Source organism: Biomphalaria glabrata, chromosome 8, assembly GCF_947242115.1.
Source record: "Biomphalaria glabrata chromosome 8, xgBioGlab47.1, whole genome shotgun sequence".
NCBI classification, from domain to species: Eukaryota; Metazoa; Mollusca; class Gastropoda; family Planorbidae; genus Biomphalaria; species Biomphalaria glabrata.
The window spans coordinates 25406937-25428087 of record NC_074718.1 but is presented as its reverse complement, the minus strand read 5'-3'; the positions used below and the strand labels follow the sequence as shown (position 1 = coordinate 25428087).

The window sequence follows — 21151 nt, the reverse complement described above, 5'->3', positions numbered from 1 at the left end:
CTACATGTTATTTGTGCTCCTGTCTTACAATAGTTTGAGAATTTTCTTTTCCAAACCTACGCGTGCCAACCCGTGAAGAAAACAAAAGGATTTAGAACTAACCTTGTTTTTCCACAAAGTTTGATTGCTCTTTTTAGATAGATCTGCAAAAATGTCAACTTATCATATAAAAACCCTTACAAGAATCTGGTAGCAACACTATACACCAATATGTCCCATTCCTTCCCCGCCTTTCTAGTTGCTTCATTATGTCTCTCAAATGATATAATATATTTAGGTCCATGGATATGGTCTTTTAGCGTTACTCATTCCTATGGTGGTACTTCATTTCCGATATTGATATCACATCACTAAAGAATCGACTTGTCATTGAATGATTGATGTTTCTGCTGTCATGTCCTTATACGTATAGACTCAAGTTTTCAATAATTGATTTGAATCTAAAGTTTGGGGAAAAAATTAAACGATAAAGTGTCTTGAAATGTGCACAATGTAAAAATAACTACACAGTTAGTAGGCCTACTATTAGTAGGCTACTGCCCTTTATTTGTATTTCAATGAATTCAGTGTAAATAGATCTATATTCATTTTTATAACTATTTTAAGGTGACATCCTATGATCATTTTGTGTACCGTAGGCCCTTCTTTTTAAATTCTTTTAATTTAAGAAATGAGATAAAAACGATTTCTTACTAATTGAACTTAGGCTATATATAGATCTATATTTTTACACATGTAAGGTTTTATATGTATTCTTTCAGACTTCCAGTCACGGATGAGTTGTTACAACCTCTGTTGGAAGGTTACACCATTGCTGAGGCCATAGCAGATAAGAAATTGTTCATTTGTGATCTGAAGGTTTTGGAGGGAATTTCAAATAGAGATGGCTTCGTAGTAAGTAGCATGAAGACCTCAGTTTAGCATGTATATGTATTAAATGGGGAAGCTTTTTTTTTTCTGAGGTAATTTATTCATGGGCTATAGCATATCATATAGAGTTAATTATAGTGTAGATTATAGAGAATTTCATATATGGGACATTTAGTGGAAATAGATTATCTTCTAGAGATCTTTTTTGTGGGATACAGCATATCTATTTTTAAGAAAGGAATGATGCATATAAAGGGCAGACTGCAAAAGATGAAAAGTATTGAAGTATTAAGTTTTCTTTTGAGATAAGGTAGATGATGTAAAGGAAACATGTTTCTTTAGTTAACATTTATGCCCATGACACATGGCTGACACAGATTTGAATTTACCTTTAGGCAACATAAGCTATATATAGATGACACTGACATATATAATTTGGACTTATAAAGGGCCCAATATATCAAATATTTTTTTCAAGTTCCCTTAACTTTTAATATGGCACTGTTAGCACAATGACAGACCTTTCCTTTCCTTTTAGAGGTGGATAGACTAGAGGCATCTTAAAAACAACAAGAAAGAGACATATATTTAAAAACCCTGCTTTAAATGAGATTTGAACTCATGACCCCCTAGTTTAAACGTCATATACATCAGCACTCGGCTAACACATACTCTTACATATTTTTTTAAAATAATGATGATTTAGATTATAAAGGATTTGTTCAACTTCTGACCAGAAAATGTTTGAAAGATAATATTAATATTTACTACATTAGCTCAGTTGTTTAGGGTTCATCAAAATAAAAATAAATTCCATGAGAATTTAAAATATGATTGAACACAGCTTAGAAGTCTATGAAAATCTCAATTTAAAAAAAAGGAAATTTTAAGTTTTATATGTCAAAAGTAATTTCTTTTCTGTAAATATGTAGTGTGCAGACTTGTAAATCAGAGATGTAGCCTAATATATCTTATGAAATTAATGAGCTTATGAAACATATTCATATTGAAAACTTTGCTTACTTATATGGTCCACCATTTTGAAACATTACTAACCTAGAATTAACAAAGCTGAGAATATTCTATTTGTATGTATTTATTTTTATTAATAATGTTATTCAATTCACTCTCATGCTCTACACAGCTCTGTAAACCCATTGGTCTGTTTTATTGTGATAAAAGTAATCAGCTGAAACCTGTGGCCATACAACTCTTTCAGAAACCAGGTCCAGACAACCCAGTAAGTAAGATTTATGATTAAAAAAACAGTATATAGATTTTGGATAATGTTACATCACAGCCTCACAGTATTTCAGTTTAACTTTTCACACAGTTTATTAGTTATTCCTAGGTGATAGTTTATTCAGATCTTTTAACACTGTACATGTAACAATTTTTTTTCAATTAAAAGAGTTATGGAAAATGATGTAAGTGTTAATGATATGCAAAAGAGCAAAAAAAGAAATCATAAGATATATTAAACTGAAAAAGAAATTTAATAAAGCGCATACTTCACCTTCATTTAGAATTTAGGTCAAAATTGTGACAAGAAGGTCAAAATTCTAACCCTCCTTATGCCAAATGTACTGAAATCTTATTGCAAACTGATAATCTTATGTAACTTTTTTTTTTTTTTGGGGGGGGGGGGGGGGAAGGGAAGAATAAAAAATGGAAAACTGAAGAAAGCCATAGATATGCATCTTTTCCTCCCCACAGTTATACCCACTGACCTACATATTATTGCTGTAAGCTAAACTTTTACACTTGGAGCATAATTATGTCCCTTGTCATTCCACCACTCTTGCGTTTCATCTCTTCTCTATCTGCCTACCTTAAGTCCTAAAATAAACATTCAAATGAATTCTCTTGTGTAAATTGATATTCAGCATATGACTTCTTGTTATATTAATGTTTTTTTCCTTTTAATAATTTCAAGATTTTCACCCCATTAAACCCATCTCTAACATGGGCCCTAGTCAAGATGTGGTACAATAATGCTGATGCTGCTTATCATCAAGCACTAACACATCTTGGTGAGTTTTATGGTCTCCAATTTTAATAAGTATAAGAATAGTGTAGTATTAATGATTATTTACTTCAGATAGTTACAATAATTTAGATTACCTTTGAGGTTTGGGCTATAATGATTAAGATTAAAGACACTTTGCTCTATGCTCAATGCCGGATATGAACTTCATTTGAGAACAAATTGGAAATTTAAAAAAAAAAAATAGAATTCCAGATATAAGCTTTGCTCTGACCTGCAATTACACAATAATGTCAAAATATTAATTGTTTTGTTAATACATTCCTAAACTTGCCATTAGCTCTACTAGCTTTGAACAGAAGACATTGAAGAATTTTCTTAGCATCTGACTTTTAGGTGCTGTTTCACCTTTGCTATGTACACTGAGCAGTGTACAGTTCTACTTTTGTATTTTATTTTGGCCCCTAGTCTGATAACAAAATTAGCTGTTGCTGCATTACCGACAGGTGTATAGGCTGAGTTCATACTCCTATTTTTTGGCATTGAAAATTAAGCTTATAAAACTGATAAATGTGCCTTGAAATAATTAATACAATGGCCACAACATATTTTCATTTATTTAAATATATATCTTGATGATTTTTTAATTTTTTTAAAGTCATTATTACTTTCAGATGTTTTATATCATGATTATAGAGTCAATGTTAAACAAAAAAATGTAATTTATTGATCAGGTTGTACACATTTGTTAATGGAAGGTGTTACTGTAGCCACACATCGAAACCTTTCCCAATCCCATCCAATCTTCAAGCTACTGGCGCCTCACTTTTTGTACCTCATTGCTATCAACACGTAAGTCTGATCCTGTATTCCATTAATATTTGCATTAGTGTAAAAAAGAAAAGTTCCCTTTCAGACCTTATGATCTTAATGTCATTGGTTAACATGCATGACTTGATGCATGAAGCATAATCATCTTTTTTTTTTTTAAGTAACGTCTGTATTTTATAAGATAAGATGATGTAAAGGTCATGTTTTCTGTGGCCCACGGTTAATGAGGGTGTCATGTGCCCATCACAACCCCCAACCACCTTTACTTTTCCCCAACTAACATCAGGTATAATATGGGTACCTTTTAGAGTTGGGTGGACTCAGAGGTGCCTTAAAGATCCTGAAATTTAAAAACCCAGTCTTCACCAGGATTTGAGCCTGGGACTCCATGGTTCAGAAGCCAAGCACTTTATCACTAAGCCACTGCACTTCCTATTTGAATTATAGCTTTTTAATTATTTTTTTAATGAACATTTTTTTCTAGTATAAAACTAATAAAATACCTTCATAAATTTTTTTTAAAAATCTTTTTAGACGAGGCTTAGAGCTTTTAATTGCAGAGGGTGGATGGGTGGACAAGACAATGAACTATGGAACAAAAGGACTTATGGAGCTCATAATCAAAGGGTAAAATACTTCATGTTCTACTAGTTAATCTAAGTACCACTATCTCATATCTAAGCTTGACTTCTTTTTCATTGCTTTTAACCTTTTTTTTTGTGTGCCACTTATCATTTGTTTTATAATTGAATGTTGCAGTTTGAATCAGTGGAGGATGGATGTAGATGGAACACTACCAGAAGATCTTAAAAGAAGAGGGGTATTCGTATGATTTTCTATTAAATAAACTACAAAACTAAACATCCTTCATAATAAAGTGTATAAAAAAAATTTTTTTAGAAAGTTAAAGTAGAGAATAGTGTATTTGTAAAAATCACAGCACAGTGTTGCTGTGGCTGATTATTGATTCATTTCAATCCTATTTTTGTCTTCAGCTTGATGACACCAATGTACTGCCCTGCTACCATTTTAGAAATGATGCTTTGCTACTCCACCAAGCCATCAAGAAATATGTCAGAGCTTACATAGACTTATATTATAGTAAGTTTCCTCAGTAATTTTTTATAATCACTTTCTTATTCTGAGTGCTATAACAATGTAATACAATCACATTGTTTGATCTGCAAACTTTAGGTAATATAAAATAAGAAACATTTCTTACTTTGGTGAACATATATCCCAAGTTGAACTCTAAATGGACTGAATGCAAAGCATTATTTAATACCAAAAGATTACATCTATAAACATTAGCAAAAGAATGGGATAATTCTCATCCAGGAACTACAGACCAATATCACTCATCAGCATAACATGTAAAATACTAGAAAATATAATATGTAGCAACATCAGAAACCACTTAGATAAACTTAATGTACTTTACTCCATACCAACATGGCTGTAGGAAAGTAAACTCAACTAATAGGACTATTTGATGACTCTTCAAATGGTTTAGATAATAATGAACAGATAGATGCCATTTTATTAGAACTTGACAAAGTTCACCACCATAGCTTGCTTAAAAAATTAAACATTTTGGCATAGCTGGTCAACAAATTACACCAATGGATTCTGAATTTCCAAATGAACACCAATAACATAAACACCCTCTAAGATTTGGGGAGGGGGGGAATGTTAAAAATAAAAACCTCATTTATGGAGTACTTTGTATGAAAAAAAGTTGAGAAATCTTACACTATAGAATTCAATAGTCTTCTACAAGAGATAACATGCTCAGATTTTGTATTTATTCTAAAATCCTCATCTATATTGGCCATTCATATTACATGTATTATCTTTTGGTAATTTTAGCAAGTCCTGAATTGCTGGAGAATGATATTGAAGTTCAAGGTTGGGCAGAAGAACTTGCCAAACCAAGAAACTACTCAAGTGGTGGAGTTGGCCTTTTGGTAAAAAAAAAATCACTAATTAAGCCTATACTTTAAAAATTGTATTGTAGGAATGTATGATAAATATGACTTGTAATCTTTTTTTTTTTTTGTTATGCTCTAGGGAGTACCAGGTAATGGTAGAATCAAAACAAATGAACAACTGGAGATGATTGTTACCAGTATCATCTATACATGCAGTATTTCCCATGCGTCCACTAATTTCCCACAGTATGATGAATATGCCTTTCCACCAAATTACCCTGGACTTTTGAGAGGCAAACCGCCATGCAATGTGGTAAGTTTGTGTCTATTGTCAAGTCTATAAGATAATTCTTGCACTAGTATAATAGTATATATAAAAAGTTCCCCTTTCAGACCTCACAATCTCTAGGACAGATGATGTTACGGTCATCTGGTTCTTTGGCCAACAGTTGACTAGCAGGTTGTCATGTGGCCAGCACACTGACCAACCACTTTACCCTCCTCAACTAAATCAGGTACCCATTAGAGTTGGGTTGACTCAGGGGCACCCTAAAAATCCTGAAATTCAAAATCCCAGTCTTCACCGAGCTTCGAACACAGGACCCCAGGTTTGGAAGCCAAGAGCTTAACCTCTCAGCCACCATGCGCTCTATAATATACATATGGCACTATAAAAAGAACATCAACCCAAAACTAATTGTGCATTACATACATTGCATATTAGATTTTTTACTAATATATAAGTAACATATAATACTTTATATTATATTACATTATAACTATTATCTAATTTAATCCTTTCTTATTTCAAGAATATATAAAGAATCTAGAAAAAACTTTCATGATTTTTTTTTTCAGTCATGGGCTGCAACAGAAAGGGACATTCTTAATGCCTTGCCTGACAGACCAACAACTTTAGACATTATGATTGTTACCAAGATCCTAAGTTCTAAAGGCACAAAAAGTATTGGAGATTTTGAAGTTCAGTTTGTGTTTGATCCAAAAGCTTGTGAAGTATTAGATCAGTAAGTTATTTCATTTATATAGATTATATCATATACAGATATATAGAATAGGACTGCATTATATTGACTACTTTAATTTGCAAATAGCTTTAATATTTTCATATATTATCAACAGTCTAATTCAGGCCATTCAGTTAGGCACAATGTACAATTTGAAAGAAAGAAAGTTTTTAATATTAACAAATTAGGATTTCTTTAGAAGTAAAAATCTAGCTCTCTCTGTTACAGTGTGGTGAATATTCAGTGCAAAGCACTCTTATGCTTTAGTAAAATGAGTGAAAGTGTAATATTTTGGGATTTGTTGTTTTGTTAGTGCTGCAAGTTTGTGTTATGTAGGTTCATCAGTGTGTTCTTTTTAGTTTTGAGAATCCAACAAAATTTCAAAGTACACGCTTTTTTTTTTTCTCTATAGTTTTGTGGTAGTCTTGGTAGCAACATACTATATCATTTTGCTTGTGCATTTTTGCCCCCTGTATCTATTTATGTTCTGAATTAAATTATTTGTTTGTTTGTTTTTGGTTAAAATTAAATATTATATATAATGCTATCAATCACAATTGTAAGTCCCTTAGTTTAGTTTGGCATACAAATTAGATTTTAAAGACAATGAGGTGTGATAGTTTGAGACACAGTAAGAAACAAAATATCTTTTAAGAGTGTCGAAAGAAAATTCAGTAAAATTTTCTAGATTCAATAAGACTTACCTGGTCAAAACTTATTTAAATTATTTAGCTTTTTTAACTCTATGTAGAACCCTGAGCCTGAACTTTGTTTTTTAAAAGTGTTGTATAAATGAAATTAAACTCAAGCCAAGCATACAAATAATCTTTGTTCTGATAAAAAAATAAGGATATATTCATTTTAATCAGTATTTCAAATTCTTTCCAGATTCAGAAAAGATCTTCATGCTATCAATGAGACAATTAAAGAGAGAAACCTACACAGAAATCCTCCATACGAATATCTGAAACCAGAAATCATTCCAAACAGCATTAGTATTTAAAATTAAACAGGGTATCTAGTTTCTTCAATTTTTATGGTCCTGTATATTATTACAGTATCCAGAGATAATATTTTAATTTAAAACATCAAAACATAGTCACAGAGAATCCTCATAAAGATACAAAAGATCTTTGTGGGATTAGTGAAGTAAGTGTTGATTCAAGGTGTAGTGTATCCAACTCAATGACCAACAGACTTATTTATTCCTCACTCCTTCCACAAACAAAATGTCCATCAACCATTAATAGAAGAGTAACCAATGGAAGTTATAATATGCAGAGTCACATTTCTTGTCTCCAGGAATGAAACTTTTGGTCATTAGTTTTAGCAAATGGGCCAATATTGCACTACTGTAGGTGGTTCTCTAGGCATGTAATGTGCTAAAGTTTCCAGTGGCATTTAGGAAAATGATGTATACAGTCTTTCTTTATGAGGAATTTTGTTTCAATTTTTTTTTTCTTTAATGATTGCATAATTTCTGTAAAATTTAAGTCTTTCAGAAATTATCATCAAGGTTACTTGTATTCTATTGATAGTAGACATTTTCTTTGCCACTGTATTTAGGATATTGGTAAATATGAATTTCTAATAATTATATTACAATTTCAAAAGATCTATTGAAATATTAGTTATGTCAAATACCTCCCTTTACATTTTTTTAATATAAAGATTATAGCCAATATCATTTATGTAAATAAACATATTTTTACAGATTTTTACTTTACTACATTTTTAAAAATCCTTTATTTGTTTTGGAAACTATGAATTGTTCATCATACTGTGTTCTTGTTTCTTCAGTCACTTTTTGATTTCAGACATTTCATAACCCTGTAACATTCTAGTTTGACTGTTTAAACAAATGATTTTTACTATATCCATATTCTATGTATACCCTACTTGATCTGTGATGAAAATATATACACTCCTTTATGTTGCACTGTGCTTTTAACATGCTAAGTTTTTCATACTGAGCTTCTAAGTGTAAATCAAAATGAGATGTAAGACATTCCATTAAAAACTTATAATCAAACTGCACAATGTGGCAGCTTATCTCTGTATTTGCCTCTCCAGTACTTTTTGGAATAGGCATTTTACTTCATATCCAAAAGCTATTTCTCCCCCTGCAAACTGTTCTACACACCAAAGATACCATCTATTTTATTTTTAAAGTAATTAACAAAACTATTTTTAAATATTGTGCTGTGAAATCTACCATAGTAGTGTAATTATAAATTTATGCCAGGCAGAAAGAGACAAAAGTGTGAGATTGTGCACAAATTGAAAAGAAATGATTTTGATTGTTGAAGAGTTTTTATTTCAACTAAAAAGAATGTTGTTTTTTTTTACTGATTCTAGCAAACTATTAATAAGCATTTTATAAGTTTATTTTGGACTAGAATTGTAACTTGGTATCCTGATGAATAAGGAAATAAACATCTCAAATAACTTTGTTCATTAAATATAAAGATTTAATAACTTAAAGGAATTGTTTTTTCACCATTTGTTTAAAAAAAAAATAAAATTTTCTCTAGTTTTAAGAAAATGTTTGTATTATCTATAGAAAATCATGATATGTTAACTCTATATATGTTTACTCTATTGGTAGGAAAAAAAATATTTTTTTAAAACTTTAATTTATTTTATTTCATATAAATATAGATGTAATTTTTGGAAAGGTACATTTGAACATAGATTTTACATAAGTCTGCTGCCTCTACAAAATACTGAACTTGAAAAAAAACAAAACACTTTAAAACCACAAATAATTAGAACAAAATATAAGTATAGGCTAATATTTTTTTTCTAGTCTATATTATTACACTTTCTGAATGCTGTTAAAATGTTTTATCTTGTTTTCTAAAAACCATCCTCATCACAGATATGCATGCTAGTTTACTAAAGGTTACTTATATAGAGACTTAGCCTTAGAACTATTTGTATTATAGATACCAAACAAAAGATGAAAAAATAAATTGTAAAATGTGATAAACTGACAAGCAAATAATATGCTTGATAAATATTCAATGCTGTTTTTTTTTAAATTATAATCTGCTTAATTAATAATAATTATAGACCCTGGTACTGGTCTAGATATTTTTTTATTCTTTTGTCAGTTTTTGAAAAAATAAAATAACACGGCTTTTGTGAAGTGTACCCTGAATTGAATAATACATTTATAATAAATTTTTAATATATTGATTCTGATAGCATTTATAAATGATTCAACTACAAACTAAAGTTATGTTCATTACTTTGTTGACTTTGTTAATGTACAGTATATATTTTTGTATGGAAGTTTAACTTTTTTTTTTAACAAAGATATACAGTAAGGCTTTCATATTTGTCAATAATGCATTATGGCGAAAAAGACAAATATTGAGGCTCAACTGAAGCATTTTTAGAAAGAAAAAAAAGGACCTCTTTTCAACAAAAAAAAATGAAATGCAGAATAAAGGTTTTCTTATTGAGACTTTGCAAGTTTGTAATTTTGAAACCATGCCTTTATTTTGACTTATTTAAAACTATAATATGTGCTATTTCATGACATTGTTTTTTCATTATATTTTAAAATAAGCATTTTAGTTACAGATTTTGTATGCCTACTTGGCTACGTTGTTTTTTTTGTCTGACAACAAACGTTTTGACAAAAATATTTTACAGCAGTTGACACCATTTAATTTGTTATATTTCTTCTGAGCTGGCTTTGGGCATTCAGAACATTTTTTGTTTGTTTGTTAATGAATGGCCATTTCAAATTGTAAGAAGCTCACTTAAAGTATTTAATACCCCATCATCTATAAATATATGCATTTTTTTTTTGTTCACTGTATTTTTATTTTGATATTGTTATACTCTTTAAGGCCCCCACACACTTTATAAGTATTACTTACGTTGCATGACATTTAAATCAAAAACATGACATTACAGTTATAGCTTTCACAAGCTTAAAGAGGTTAACCTAATGACACATATTTTGTCTGAAACAGCAGCCTCAATTAATATACAGACATAAACATTTGGGCTTATTTTTAAAACATGTTTTAGCAGTGGTATTTTATTAAAGGTATACTTATAAATGGATCCTGAGTAATTTATATTCTGAAGGTTAACTCTTTATCTCCATAATTATTTTTCCATGTTCAGACAGAATTGTTCATTTTCCATATTCTACCCTGTTATGATTAAACTTCAATAACATTTTTGTTTGTAATCAGAAAGCATTACTTTTGGTATAGAATTATAGGAGAATGCATGCTCTTTTTATATAACACAAATTAAATTTTATAAAAACAGAAATTAATTTAATTTAATGAGGTCAAATCAATGATGTTATCATTAATTAGGAGAAAAAGAGTTAAGTAAACCTATTTTCATTCACTGAGAAAGATTTCTGAACTGAACTTGCAACTGATTAACTCTTCAGAGCATCCTGTGTAGAACCACTATTTTGACATTTATTTTACCTGTTAAAAAAAAAGGGGCATTAAAATGAGGGGGTAATTATATTAAGAGTCTAGTAACTCTGCGCTGAAAAATAAAATTACTTTGCATTGTAATGATTTTGTTCTATTGTAAATACATATTTTTCCTTTTAGCTTATTTTTCACAATAAGTTGTGGCCAAATATATTTTATTATGACCATTTTGGCTTCATGTTTTTATGTATTTGTGCAATTTGTACAATTTTCAATGTGTAAATAAAGCTTATATTATTAAAAAATATATATTGTTATTACATTATTACTTCATCGGACAAAGATTATGCCTGAGCTTATATGTGGCAAATTATGTAGGTCACAGCTGGGGCTGCATAGCCACTGGAAATACTGCATTCCTCATTAATATTCAGATTCAAAGACAAACCTTATTTTAGAGTAGCAATACTGAAACAAAGTCATCAGATGTCTATTTTAGTATCTTAAAATAACATTACATGACATTGCAACTTAATTAGTTTTATGCATTATACCAATTCATTTCAGAAATTAAGTGTTAATATATATTTTTAAAAAGTCCAGGCCAGAATCACACAATTTTGAGGTGAACAAAATGAACAAAGGAAATGTGCCTTTTACAACTGAAACTCTTAGGCTAATAATTTAATTTTCTTTTATAAACAAATATGTGCAACAAAAGATTGTCATATTCCTGCATTAATATTTGTGGCAAAGATGACAATTATTTGAGAATGTTTGATCAGGCAAAAGTAGGCAAAACACATCATTTGCTAATTCCAAAAAAATATAGAGCAACATTTTTAAAGCTTGCATATGACACCCTATTAGAAGGACACATGGGGGTGAAAAAAACACTGAATAGAATCTTGAATGAATTCTACTGTCCTAAAATTACTCATGAGGTCAAGGCCTAGATATAATCTTGCAGATATAAACAACAGACTTATGTGAAATGCCATTTGAGAAGATAGCTGTAGATATTATTGGACCCATGCCAGAAAATATCCAGTATAGGTCATCGCTACATATTGATGAACATTTTTTTTATGCATTTAAAAAACGAACATGTAAACTTTCACAAGATACATCTACTTCCCTCCCCCTTTCACAACTGGTCCAGACAAGTGATAGGATCATAGTGCATTGAGAAAGCTAAAAATAAAATTGGCTAAAAAAAATATACAGCACAGATTTATATGTCCTAATTACCCTGATACCATGACTGATCCAAACCAATTTGAAGGTTTGTTTTTTTAAGAAAAGAACTTTTTATGTTTTTCTTGTTTATTTTTTTCTTCTATATGTTGTAAATGTTGTGTGTCAGTTTTTATATTTATGAAAAGAAATAGAAATGTGTACCCCATGACATTGTTTATATAAAACAAAAAAAGGACTGTGGGGACTAGGAATATGAGAAGTGCAAGTGTCAATATAAACATGAGAGAGAGATATGTTGTTGTCATAGAACATATAAATTAGATTTAAACTAAACTTGAAAGAGAGAAATATTTCTTGTCATTTTAATATAATACAGGTGGGCGACTGTGAGATGCCAAAAAGAGGTATGTCTGCTGGTCAAGGATTGATGTGTTTTGAAGCTGTCCATTGGTTAATTGAACATGCACATGAGAATGTGTACGGTTGAATCAAAATTGTATTTAAAAGCTTGATTATGTTAACGTTTGTTAGTTGGAGCTTGTAAAGTAAGAATAGAGTTAGAATTTAGAGAGAGAGCTGGAGACTAAAGAAAGAAATGTAAAATTGTATTTGTATAATAAAGATTGAAGAATTAAGAATTAATTTAAGAATAAACAAAATAGAAAAACCATCATCATAAAAATAAAAAGACTAATGGCTCCCTGGTCGTGCAGTTTACGCGCCGGACTGTCCCGGATTCAAACCTTGCCTGCTCACATCCCCCTTGAACTGTGGGAGGTTTGAACTAGGAAGTTAATTATCTTCAACTCTGAAGGAACATCCGAAACATGTAAAACATTTAACAAAAAACTTGCATCATAACACCCTCTTCCCAACTGGTCCAGACAAGTGATAGAACCATAGAGAAAGCTTAAAGCATGCCATTGTGCTAAATAAGAACTATTGAAAAAAATATTTCTAATTGCACAAATTTATTATTGTTAGTCTAGATATATTACAAATTTAATACATGAATATAAGCTTTGTTTTGTTTTAAATTTTTTTATTTGCTTGTTTTGTATTACATTGATAGATCTATAAACATAAACACCACTGAAGCATTGATCTATTCAAAAGTCAATTGAAATTCAAGAAAACATAAGTTGTGCGCAGATGTCTGCAAACTCTGGTGCAGACATACATTGATTCATTTTAAGACATAATTTTGTTCATATTGAAAGAACTCTGACACTATTACTATCTTTAAGCTAGACAATAACAAAATGATACAAGTGGTAAAATTGTAACTTAAAAAATATATATAATCTCTTAGATTTTAAGAATTTTTCTTCTTACAAAATTTTAATCCATTAGCGACTACAGATTTAAATAAAATTGACATTTCTATTTATTTATTTTTTTATTTTGAGAAGTCAGGTTTTCATGATTGCCAAGAAGTTCATGAAAATGCATTAGCTTTGAAATATAAATTTAATTCCATGACCTTTCAATTATTTATTATTCTCTTTTCATAAGGTCTCAAACTAAATATAGGATTAAAAAAAAAACATTTTTTAACCACAGTGAATGCATAAATAAAAGCTGTAAACTTCAAATCTTGTTTATTTCATTGTATAAATCCTATTTGATTGTAAGCTTTCATGCAGCATGATTATGTCAATTTTAAAAATACAATCAGTGGGAAAATTGTAAACAAAAAGTTTGTTTACAGCACCCTGGGGAGAGCCATGTCTTAGTGCAACTTATGAAATACTGCAAAAAAAAAATAAATCTTTCAAACAAATATTTACAAGTCAATTTTTTACATTGATGCATGTGTGAAATGTCACCTTATGGTAAATGCCAAATTTTTCAAGGTCATATTACTAGCATTGGGGTAAGGCACATCACCATAGTTAACAGGGGATCTGACTTTGATTCTCCTTATGTGAGTGTCTCTGCCATTCTGATGGTTACTGAGCACAGCTATCTGTATCATGAAAGTCCTGATAGGTTTGTCATGCACATCTTTCAATGGTATGCACACCCACCCAGTAGGCTCACTCAGCTCCACCTGTTCAATTTCCACCAAATCATTGGCATGGTTACCAGCTCGAATAGATAGCCTGAAATAAGAAACTATTTTGGTGAGTTGGTTATCTAAGTTTGAAGTAAAAATGCTACTAATGCAAAAATTGAATTTTAAGTGCTAGAAAATATTTGTATCTTCTAAACACCGTTGTTTTTTTCTTTTATTAATGAAATCTCAAATCTAAGCTTGTCTTAATGAATAAATGTCACTTCGTAAATTATCGTGTCTTGTGTTGAGAATTAGATCGTTCTGAAATTTTTTAAAACTAAAAATAGACTAGAAAACTTTTAAATTTTATAAGTACTTGGATAGCTCAGCGGCTAACACATTAGCCTTCAGTTGTAAAGGATTGAGTTCAAATTCAGACTTGAGCAAATTAAAAAAAAATGCTTTTGAAAGGCATCACTTAATCCTATTCTCAGCTATTTCCCCCCTAATGGCCCACAAAAGTGAATGAACCAAAGTGCACTGAAAGTTGCGTCTAGCTAAAACAATCAATAAAAATATTTTCAATTGTACAAATTTACTATTGTTAGTCTGGATCTACTAAAAATTAATTACATGAATGATTGATTCAACAAAATTGATTTGATTTAACTCAATATAAGCTTTTTTTTAAAAATAGTCTTTTTATTTATTCATAAATTCTTAAAGAACAATATCTTAAGAAGTGACTAAGGTTGAAATGAAACTAAAAACTTCTCAATTTAAATGTTTAGCTCATAATGACACTTGTTCAGCCCAGGACTGAAGAAGCACTCATATATTATATATTTTTAGTTTAAACGAGCTGGATTCTATTCATACAAGACAACAAAGAAATGTAAGGCTCTTAGTACTTTCTAAAGAAATATCAGATTAACAAAGTTGCAAGCTAATATGTTTTGTTTCCATTTGTGAGACAGTTAATGTGTTATTGTCAACTTTGGCAATTCTTTTTGCTTTTTTAGATTTTCAAATCATCAACCAAAATCTTAGGTAATTCTTTTTGCTTTTTTTTTTGTTTTTTTAACTTATCAAATGTCCCATCTCGTAAAATTTCAACACTTTCCTAATAAAAGCAAAAATGTACTAATTTTATACCATACCTATTTGGTGTGTAGCTTTCATCTGATTTGTAATCAGCATATATGCAAACATCTTGTAGTGTAGTTTTTCCCCTGAATTGAATGCTTACAGTGTGAGGCTGTGGTCCGTCTGATTGCCAGTAGGTTTCATTTGATTCTTCGCGCAGCTGTTCCACACCAAAACCTAATTTTTTAAAGAAAAAAAATTCAACATATGAAGAAACAAAAAAAAAAATCTTTTTTTACAAGATTTAATCATCTTTTATTTGTCAGTAGATAGGCTGTTTACACATTTCCAGGTCAGAGTCATGATCTTAGAGATACAAATGTGTTACAGATGAAATATTAGCCAAACTGTTTTATATTCTTTGCTCTATGTGCATGCAGATCAAATGTCATGGACATAAAACTAGGGGCTCAATATAGGTATTAAAGACTAGCTAAATTGCCCCTGGAAGTCAATTAGCCTTTTCTCCTATAAATGATTAAAAAGTTTTTGCCCCTACCACAGCTTTTCTTACATACTGTGCCTGCTAATATAAGCACTGCAGAGAGTAAAAAAGCAGATGCCTCCCTGAGCAGGAGAGAAGTAAACTTTCTTCTTCAGATCATCATTAGACAGAAGTATTTGCATGAAGGAATAAGCTTGTTTAGTCACAGCTAATTATAACTCAATTGGAAAAAATCAGCTTACTGTTACTTGCTTGTCTTCGTGATGGAGCAGAAAATAATGCAAAATGCATTGCAGAAGACAACAGGGCATTATGCATCAGTTTTAACTGTTAAATTTTCATAATACACAGCCTTCAAAATATATATATCCTGGAAATTTAAATTTCGTGATCTTTGGGCGTCTCTGAGTCCACCCAGCTCTAAATAGGTACCTGACATTTGTTGGGGAAAAGTAAAGGCAGTTGGTCATTGTGCTGTCCACATGCCACCCTAGTTAACCGTAGGCCACAGAAACAGAGATGACCTTTACATCATTTCCTCTATAGACCACAAGGTCTGAAAGAGGACCTTAACTTTTTTACTTTTTAAGAGCATTTTTAGTTTTATGTTCTTGTTTGATTTGTTAAATATTTTTTTTTATAAAACCTAAGGCTTTTATTAAATATTAATTACTCTTTAATTATTCATCAGCATTGGAATTCCATGAGAACATTTCATTTGTTCTACACCTTATATATATATAGGTATTTTTAGTTTCTAGTCAGTGTAACTGGTTTACAATAAATATGAAAAGATAATTAGTTAATAGTTTTAGTTTGTTAGTGTGTACTTGTTATTTCTCCTACACCCATTTTCGGATCAAGTTGAAACTTCACACAATCATTTCAATCATTCATTGACATAGACAAGACACGAGTCAATAAAAAAACGAACCAATTACATGTAATTATTTACTGGTAATTAATATTAATTATTGTGTTTAATAGCAACAAGGGAAACTAATAGCCTACATTATTTCTGTAATAATCATAAAAATAAAGATGCACTGATAAAAATATGGTGAGGGGTTTGATATGGCCATGATATGGGAGACAAAAGAAGAGGGTAAGCTTTATAGTCTAGTTTAGTTGACATATATGTCACATAATTCACATAGTCCCCCCATAGTAATAGCCATGGAATACTCCCGCATAGTTTATTTTTTAGGCATAGGCCATAATATCAGGCATAATTCCATGGATAATGGGCCCATATGTGATATGATGATGATGGAATATCCAATATAATCCATTGACTTTGTCATCAAATTTTAAACAGAAAAATAAACTCAAAGTCAAGTAGATCTAGAGTAACTAACTTGCATCTATCGAACACCTTCGTTTTAAGATACTTATCGAACACCCCATTGTATTTTTAAAAATTCTCCTTTATTTCGATGATTATGGCGAAACTAGTCCATTCCTATTGTGCATCGTCCATTTCTTTATAGTTAAGTTATATTTAGTTTCATTTTCACCCGAGGATCATTTTTTTACTTATATTCAAAGTGCATTGGTAATATTGGTATAAAAATTTCACTTTTTTTTACCTCTTGGGAAGAGTGAAGTGAGTCTCGGGTTAAGGGTATTTTTTAATGCCAATGATGCTTCAGCTCAACAAAACCTATATAATACGCTTCTAATTAGGCTGAGAAATATTTTTTTTAAAGTGTCCTTTGCTACCTAAACATGAAAATTGAGGTTTAAAAAGGGGGTGTTCGATAATAGCTGTTTTTATATAAGCAATCTCAGCTTAGTAAGATACCGAACACCATTTTAATGTTTAAAATAAACATCAAAGGGATATAACCCAAAGAAGACAAAATATTTAAATTATATATTTTTTAATTGTTATTTTTTTAAATAATGTAATGCAAAGTACATATATAAATTACACATCTGTTACAATTTGTATCAGCTTTTTGTGGTTTACCGTAAATGTGCTATATTTTTCTAAGTAAATAGATTTACATCGATATGCACTAATTGTACCCATTTTAAAAGCTTGATTTTATGACACATATAGTTTGATGCTATTATCATTGTTGTGATATCACATGATTAATGAATTTAGAATATAACATTATAAAACAGGAACAATGAATTTAGAATATATCCAGTTGTGTTTTTTTTCAGATGCCCCATTCTATTAACTTCTGAATTATGTGTTATAAACAAATACCTATAGCGCATGTGCTTGATGTGAAGAGATATTAATAAAACGAAAGGGCTAAGGGGGAGGTATAGAATGTAGATATGGTATTTTGAAATAAAAATGTCTTTGGTAGGTAAAAAAAAAAGGGGGGGGGGGGAGAGAAACAGTCAAGACACTATCAAGAGATCATCAATAATTGATCGACCATTAAAATGTGACATCAGCCTTAAATACATAGTCAGTTGTGCTTCTCATCTAGACGTGTCGTGTGGCGCAGGGTCTATAAAATTATATATATATATATATATATATATATTTCCATAAAGTATGATATAGCTCATAATGCGCTACAAAGACACTCCTTTGTGAAGCATCACAAATACTCAAAATAATAACAATAACACATTTAACCACTCTCTTATTCTGCCTACACCCCCTTACCCGCACTTTCTTCTTACGCAATTCCACTCTCCAACATTCACACTTTTTCAGTGCAAAGTAACAACATAAATTTCAAGACTCAATCCAAACGCAGCCACCAGACTAACACACAACAAAAAAAAAAAAGGTCAGTGATAGCCCAACACACACGTGTTAACCATGCCACCAACACAGCCCCAAAACATTGTTCAAGTTGTATAAGAACAATTTTGAGGGGAAAGGCGTGATAGATATATAGATATGTTGTTTGTGTGTGTGTAACTAATACTAAGCGTGCTCTAAAATACAGTGTTTTTTTTTGGTCAACCAGGTGGTTTAGGGAGGGCGGCTCTATCTACATCTATAGGTAACACATCTCGCAAGCTACCATAGCTTTTCAGCACCCCCCCTTCCCCGCCTAGATCGAAAAATATCTAGCACTGACTTTTGGGCTGTTACATACACTGAGCGTGCTAGATCCGCGGCTAGGGCAGCGTACCGTATGTTTTGTTTTTAGGTCAACCAAGTCGGTCCAAGTAAACTGTTGTGTCCTGCAATGACTTGGGGAGGGCGGGATTATCTATTGGCTACCAAAGCTTATTAGGCTCTCCGTCAAATAAATAATATCTGGATTAAATTTATTAATGGCCTTATTATATGTCTCAAAATAGCTTAGACCTAAATAAGTACTACGGTAAAGCGTTACTGGGCTTAGCACCGTCAGTTTCTAAGCAGAGCTGATCAGTGATAGATTCCTTCGATGTGGACCATGTGAAAATGACTAAAATCTGTCTGTCTTGACGTGGCGTAAAAAGAAAATGATATAAATAAAAAAAAATATAGATTATAACACTTTTGAAACACCATACTTTTCACAAAATTTTAAGATTATAACACTTTTAAAACACCATACTTCTCGTGTGTTCGATAAGTTCTTAATATGTTCGATAAGATAAGGGCAAGGGTAAAAAAGTGTTCGATAATTTAAGCTTTTGAAATCATCAACCTGACCCACTTTAACATCAAATATAAGTTTAACTATGAGTAGTAATAGAATAAAACATGTCTACTTTTAAAGAAAAATGGATGAGGAGTTCACAGATACAATCAGTTTTTTTCTAGGTCTAATTTTTACGGAGATACACAAATTCAAACATAAAAAATGTCGGCGAATGAGCTTAACTTGTTCAATAAACGTAAGTTACTCTAGATTAGTTTTATACTACTATTACTACTTATAATATATTACAGACGTTACTTCAAAAAATCTTCTTTTTATCTTTTATAATATAGACGTTATTTCAAAAAAGAAGATGATTACGTCCTACGCATTTCATGTGTCAATCTAATCTGAAACTAACCCGCCGTACCCGGTTTACAGGAAGAAAGTGACCAGACAGCTTGATTGCCAACTTCTCTTAGTTTACCATCTCTTTCATCTTTGAAAATATCTACGGTTTGTGCATCGCTAAATTTTTTAAGCATTTTAGATCTCTAGATCTATATAGATAGATTTTAGAGGTCTAGACTAGATATCTAGATCTATATAGATCTAGTCTCTAGAGACATAAGTTTAAAACTTCAGTAATAATGTAATCATTCATAGCAAAATCTAGTTTCAGTTTTTAGATTAGTTTAAATGCATTAAAAAATACAGATTTGTATATAACAGATAGAAACAAAAAATGTAGATCTACCACAAATTTTAAATCGGAAAATACAATATTATCATACAAATCACATAGACGTCTAAATCTAGTTAATATTTGTATTTTAAATATAAAATAATGGAGATCTATATATCTTTATGAATATCTCAGGTCCAAAACCTAGACTCTAGATCTAGAATAGTTGTTGACTCTATTGAACTATTCTAATTCTAGATCTAGATCTTATGTGATGATCTGATCTACTCAATTTTGACAATTCTAATTTATATATATTCTAGACATGGGCGTAGCCAGGATTTGTGTGTGTGTGTGTGGGGGGGTTTCGGGGAGTTTTTCTCCTCCTCCCCCCCCCCTGCCGAAAAAAAAAATTTATATGAATGTTTGTGTGTGTGTGTACATAATCTTTATTACATTCTGACCCTATCATTCTTTCAGAAGACGTTTATTGTGCCAATAATTAAAATAGAATATGCATCCTCTGTTTGGGATCCCTCAACTCAAGAAAACACGAAGAAACTGCATGGGTGGCCCCAAAGTGCACTAAAAAATACTGGAATTTAAAATCCTATTATTTAACAAGATTTCAACACAAGACCCAACGTTCAGAAGCCAAGGGCTTATATGGAACTGACACAAAATAGATCAGTGAGATTAATAACAAACGAATATTCACATTTGACCTTTAGTAAAATCACTAAATTTAGAAAGCCTTCAGGACAGAAGACTCAAAAGTAAATAAAGTAGCAATTATACATAAAACACTGAACCATGATCTTCAAATACAAAAACAAAATTTAATAAAATAATTCTCAGATAGACACAATAAAGATAAAGGCACATTCCTCATCCCATATGCTAGGACAAATTTGTACAACGTACTCCTTCTTCCCTAGTTCTATTTGAGCATGGAATGGCCCGGGTTGCCTGAACCAGCCAGGAAAACCAGTGACTTGGCAGAATTTAAGTCATTGGTTATAATGATTGAATGCATGACGCGTAGGACGTAATCACCTTC

The 21151-nt window shown here is 30.9% G+C and overlaps 2 protein-coding genes across 4 annotated transcripts in view; one reads left to right on the top strand and one right to left on the bottom strand.

Annotated features, from left to right (window-relative positions):
• Nucleotides 1-11369, top strand: part of LOC106071023 (polyunsaturated fatty acid 5-lipoxygenase-like) — a 71728-nt gene extending 60359 nt beyond the window's left edge. For both annotated transcript variants that reach the window (XM_056037503.1, XM_056037502.1), the window contains exons 5-15: nt 762-894; nt 2015-2110; nt 2807-2903; nt 3592-3709; nt 4223-4315; nt 4448-4508; nt 4684-4789; nt 5558-5655; nt 5759-5932; nt 6478-6644; nt 7533-11369. In XM_056037503.1, the coding sequence (XP_055893478.1) occupies nt 762-894; nt 2015-2110; nt 2807-2903; nt 3592-3709; nt 4223-4315; nt 4448-4508; nt 4684-4789; nt 5558-5655; nt 5759-5932; nt 6478-6644; nt 7533-7647 (1258 nt within the window). In that variant the 3' untranslated portion in view covers nt 7648-11369. The remainder of the gene's footprint in view (nt 1-761; nt 895-2014; nt 2111-2806; nt 2904-3591; nt 3710-4222; nt 4316-4447; nt 4509-4683; nt 4790-5557; nt 5656-5758; nt 5933-6477; nt 6645-7532) is intronic.
• A 2629-nt stretch (nt 11370-13998) lies between these two features.
• LOC106071024 (anaphase-promoting complex subunit 10-like) lies at nt 13999-20084 on the bottom strand. 2 transcript variants are annotated; one of them, XM_013231048.2, is made up of 3 exons: nt 19828-20084; nt 15422-15584; nt 13999-14367 (listed from the first exon to the last, which is right to left on the bottom strand). In XM_013231048.2, the coding sequence occupies exons 1-3, from the start codon at nt 19949-19951 to the stop codon at nt 14088-14090; spliced, it is 567 nt and encodes a 188-aa protein (XP_013086502.2). In that variant the 5' UTR covers nt 19952-20084; the 3' UTR covers nt 13999-14087. The 2 variants fall into 2 exon arrangements, with proteins under 2 accessions (XP_013086502.2, XP_013086503.2); XM_013231049.2 differs by having other exon boundaries at nt 19837-20081.
• Nucleotides 20085-21151: the final 1067 nt, after the last annotated feature.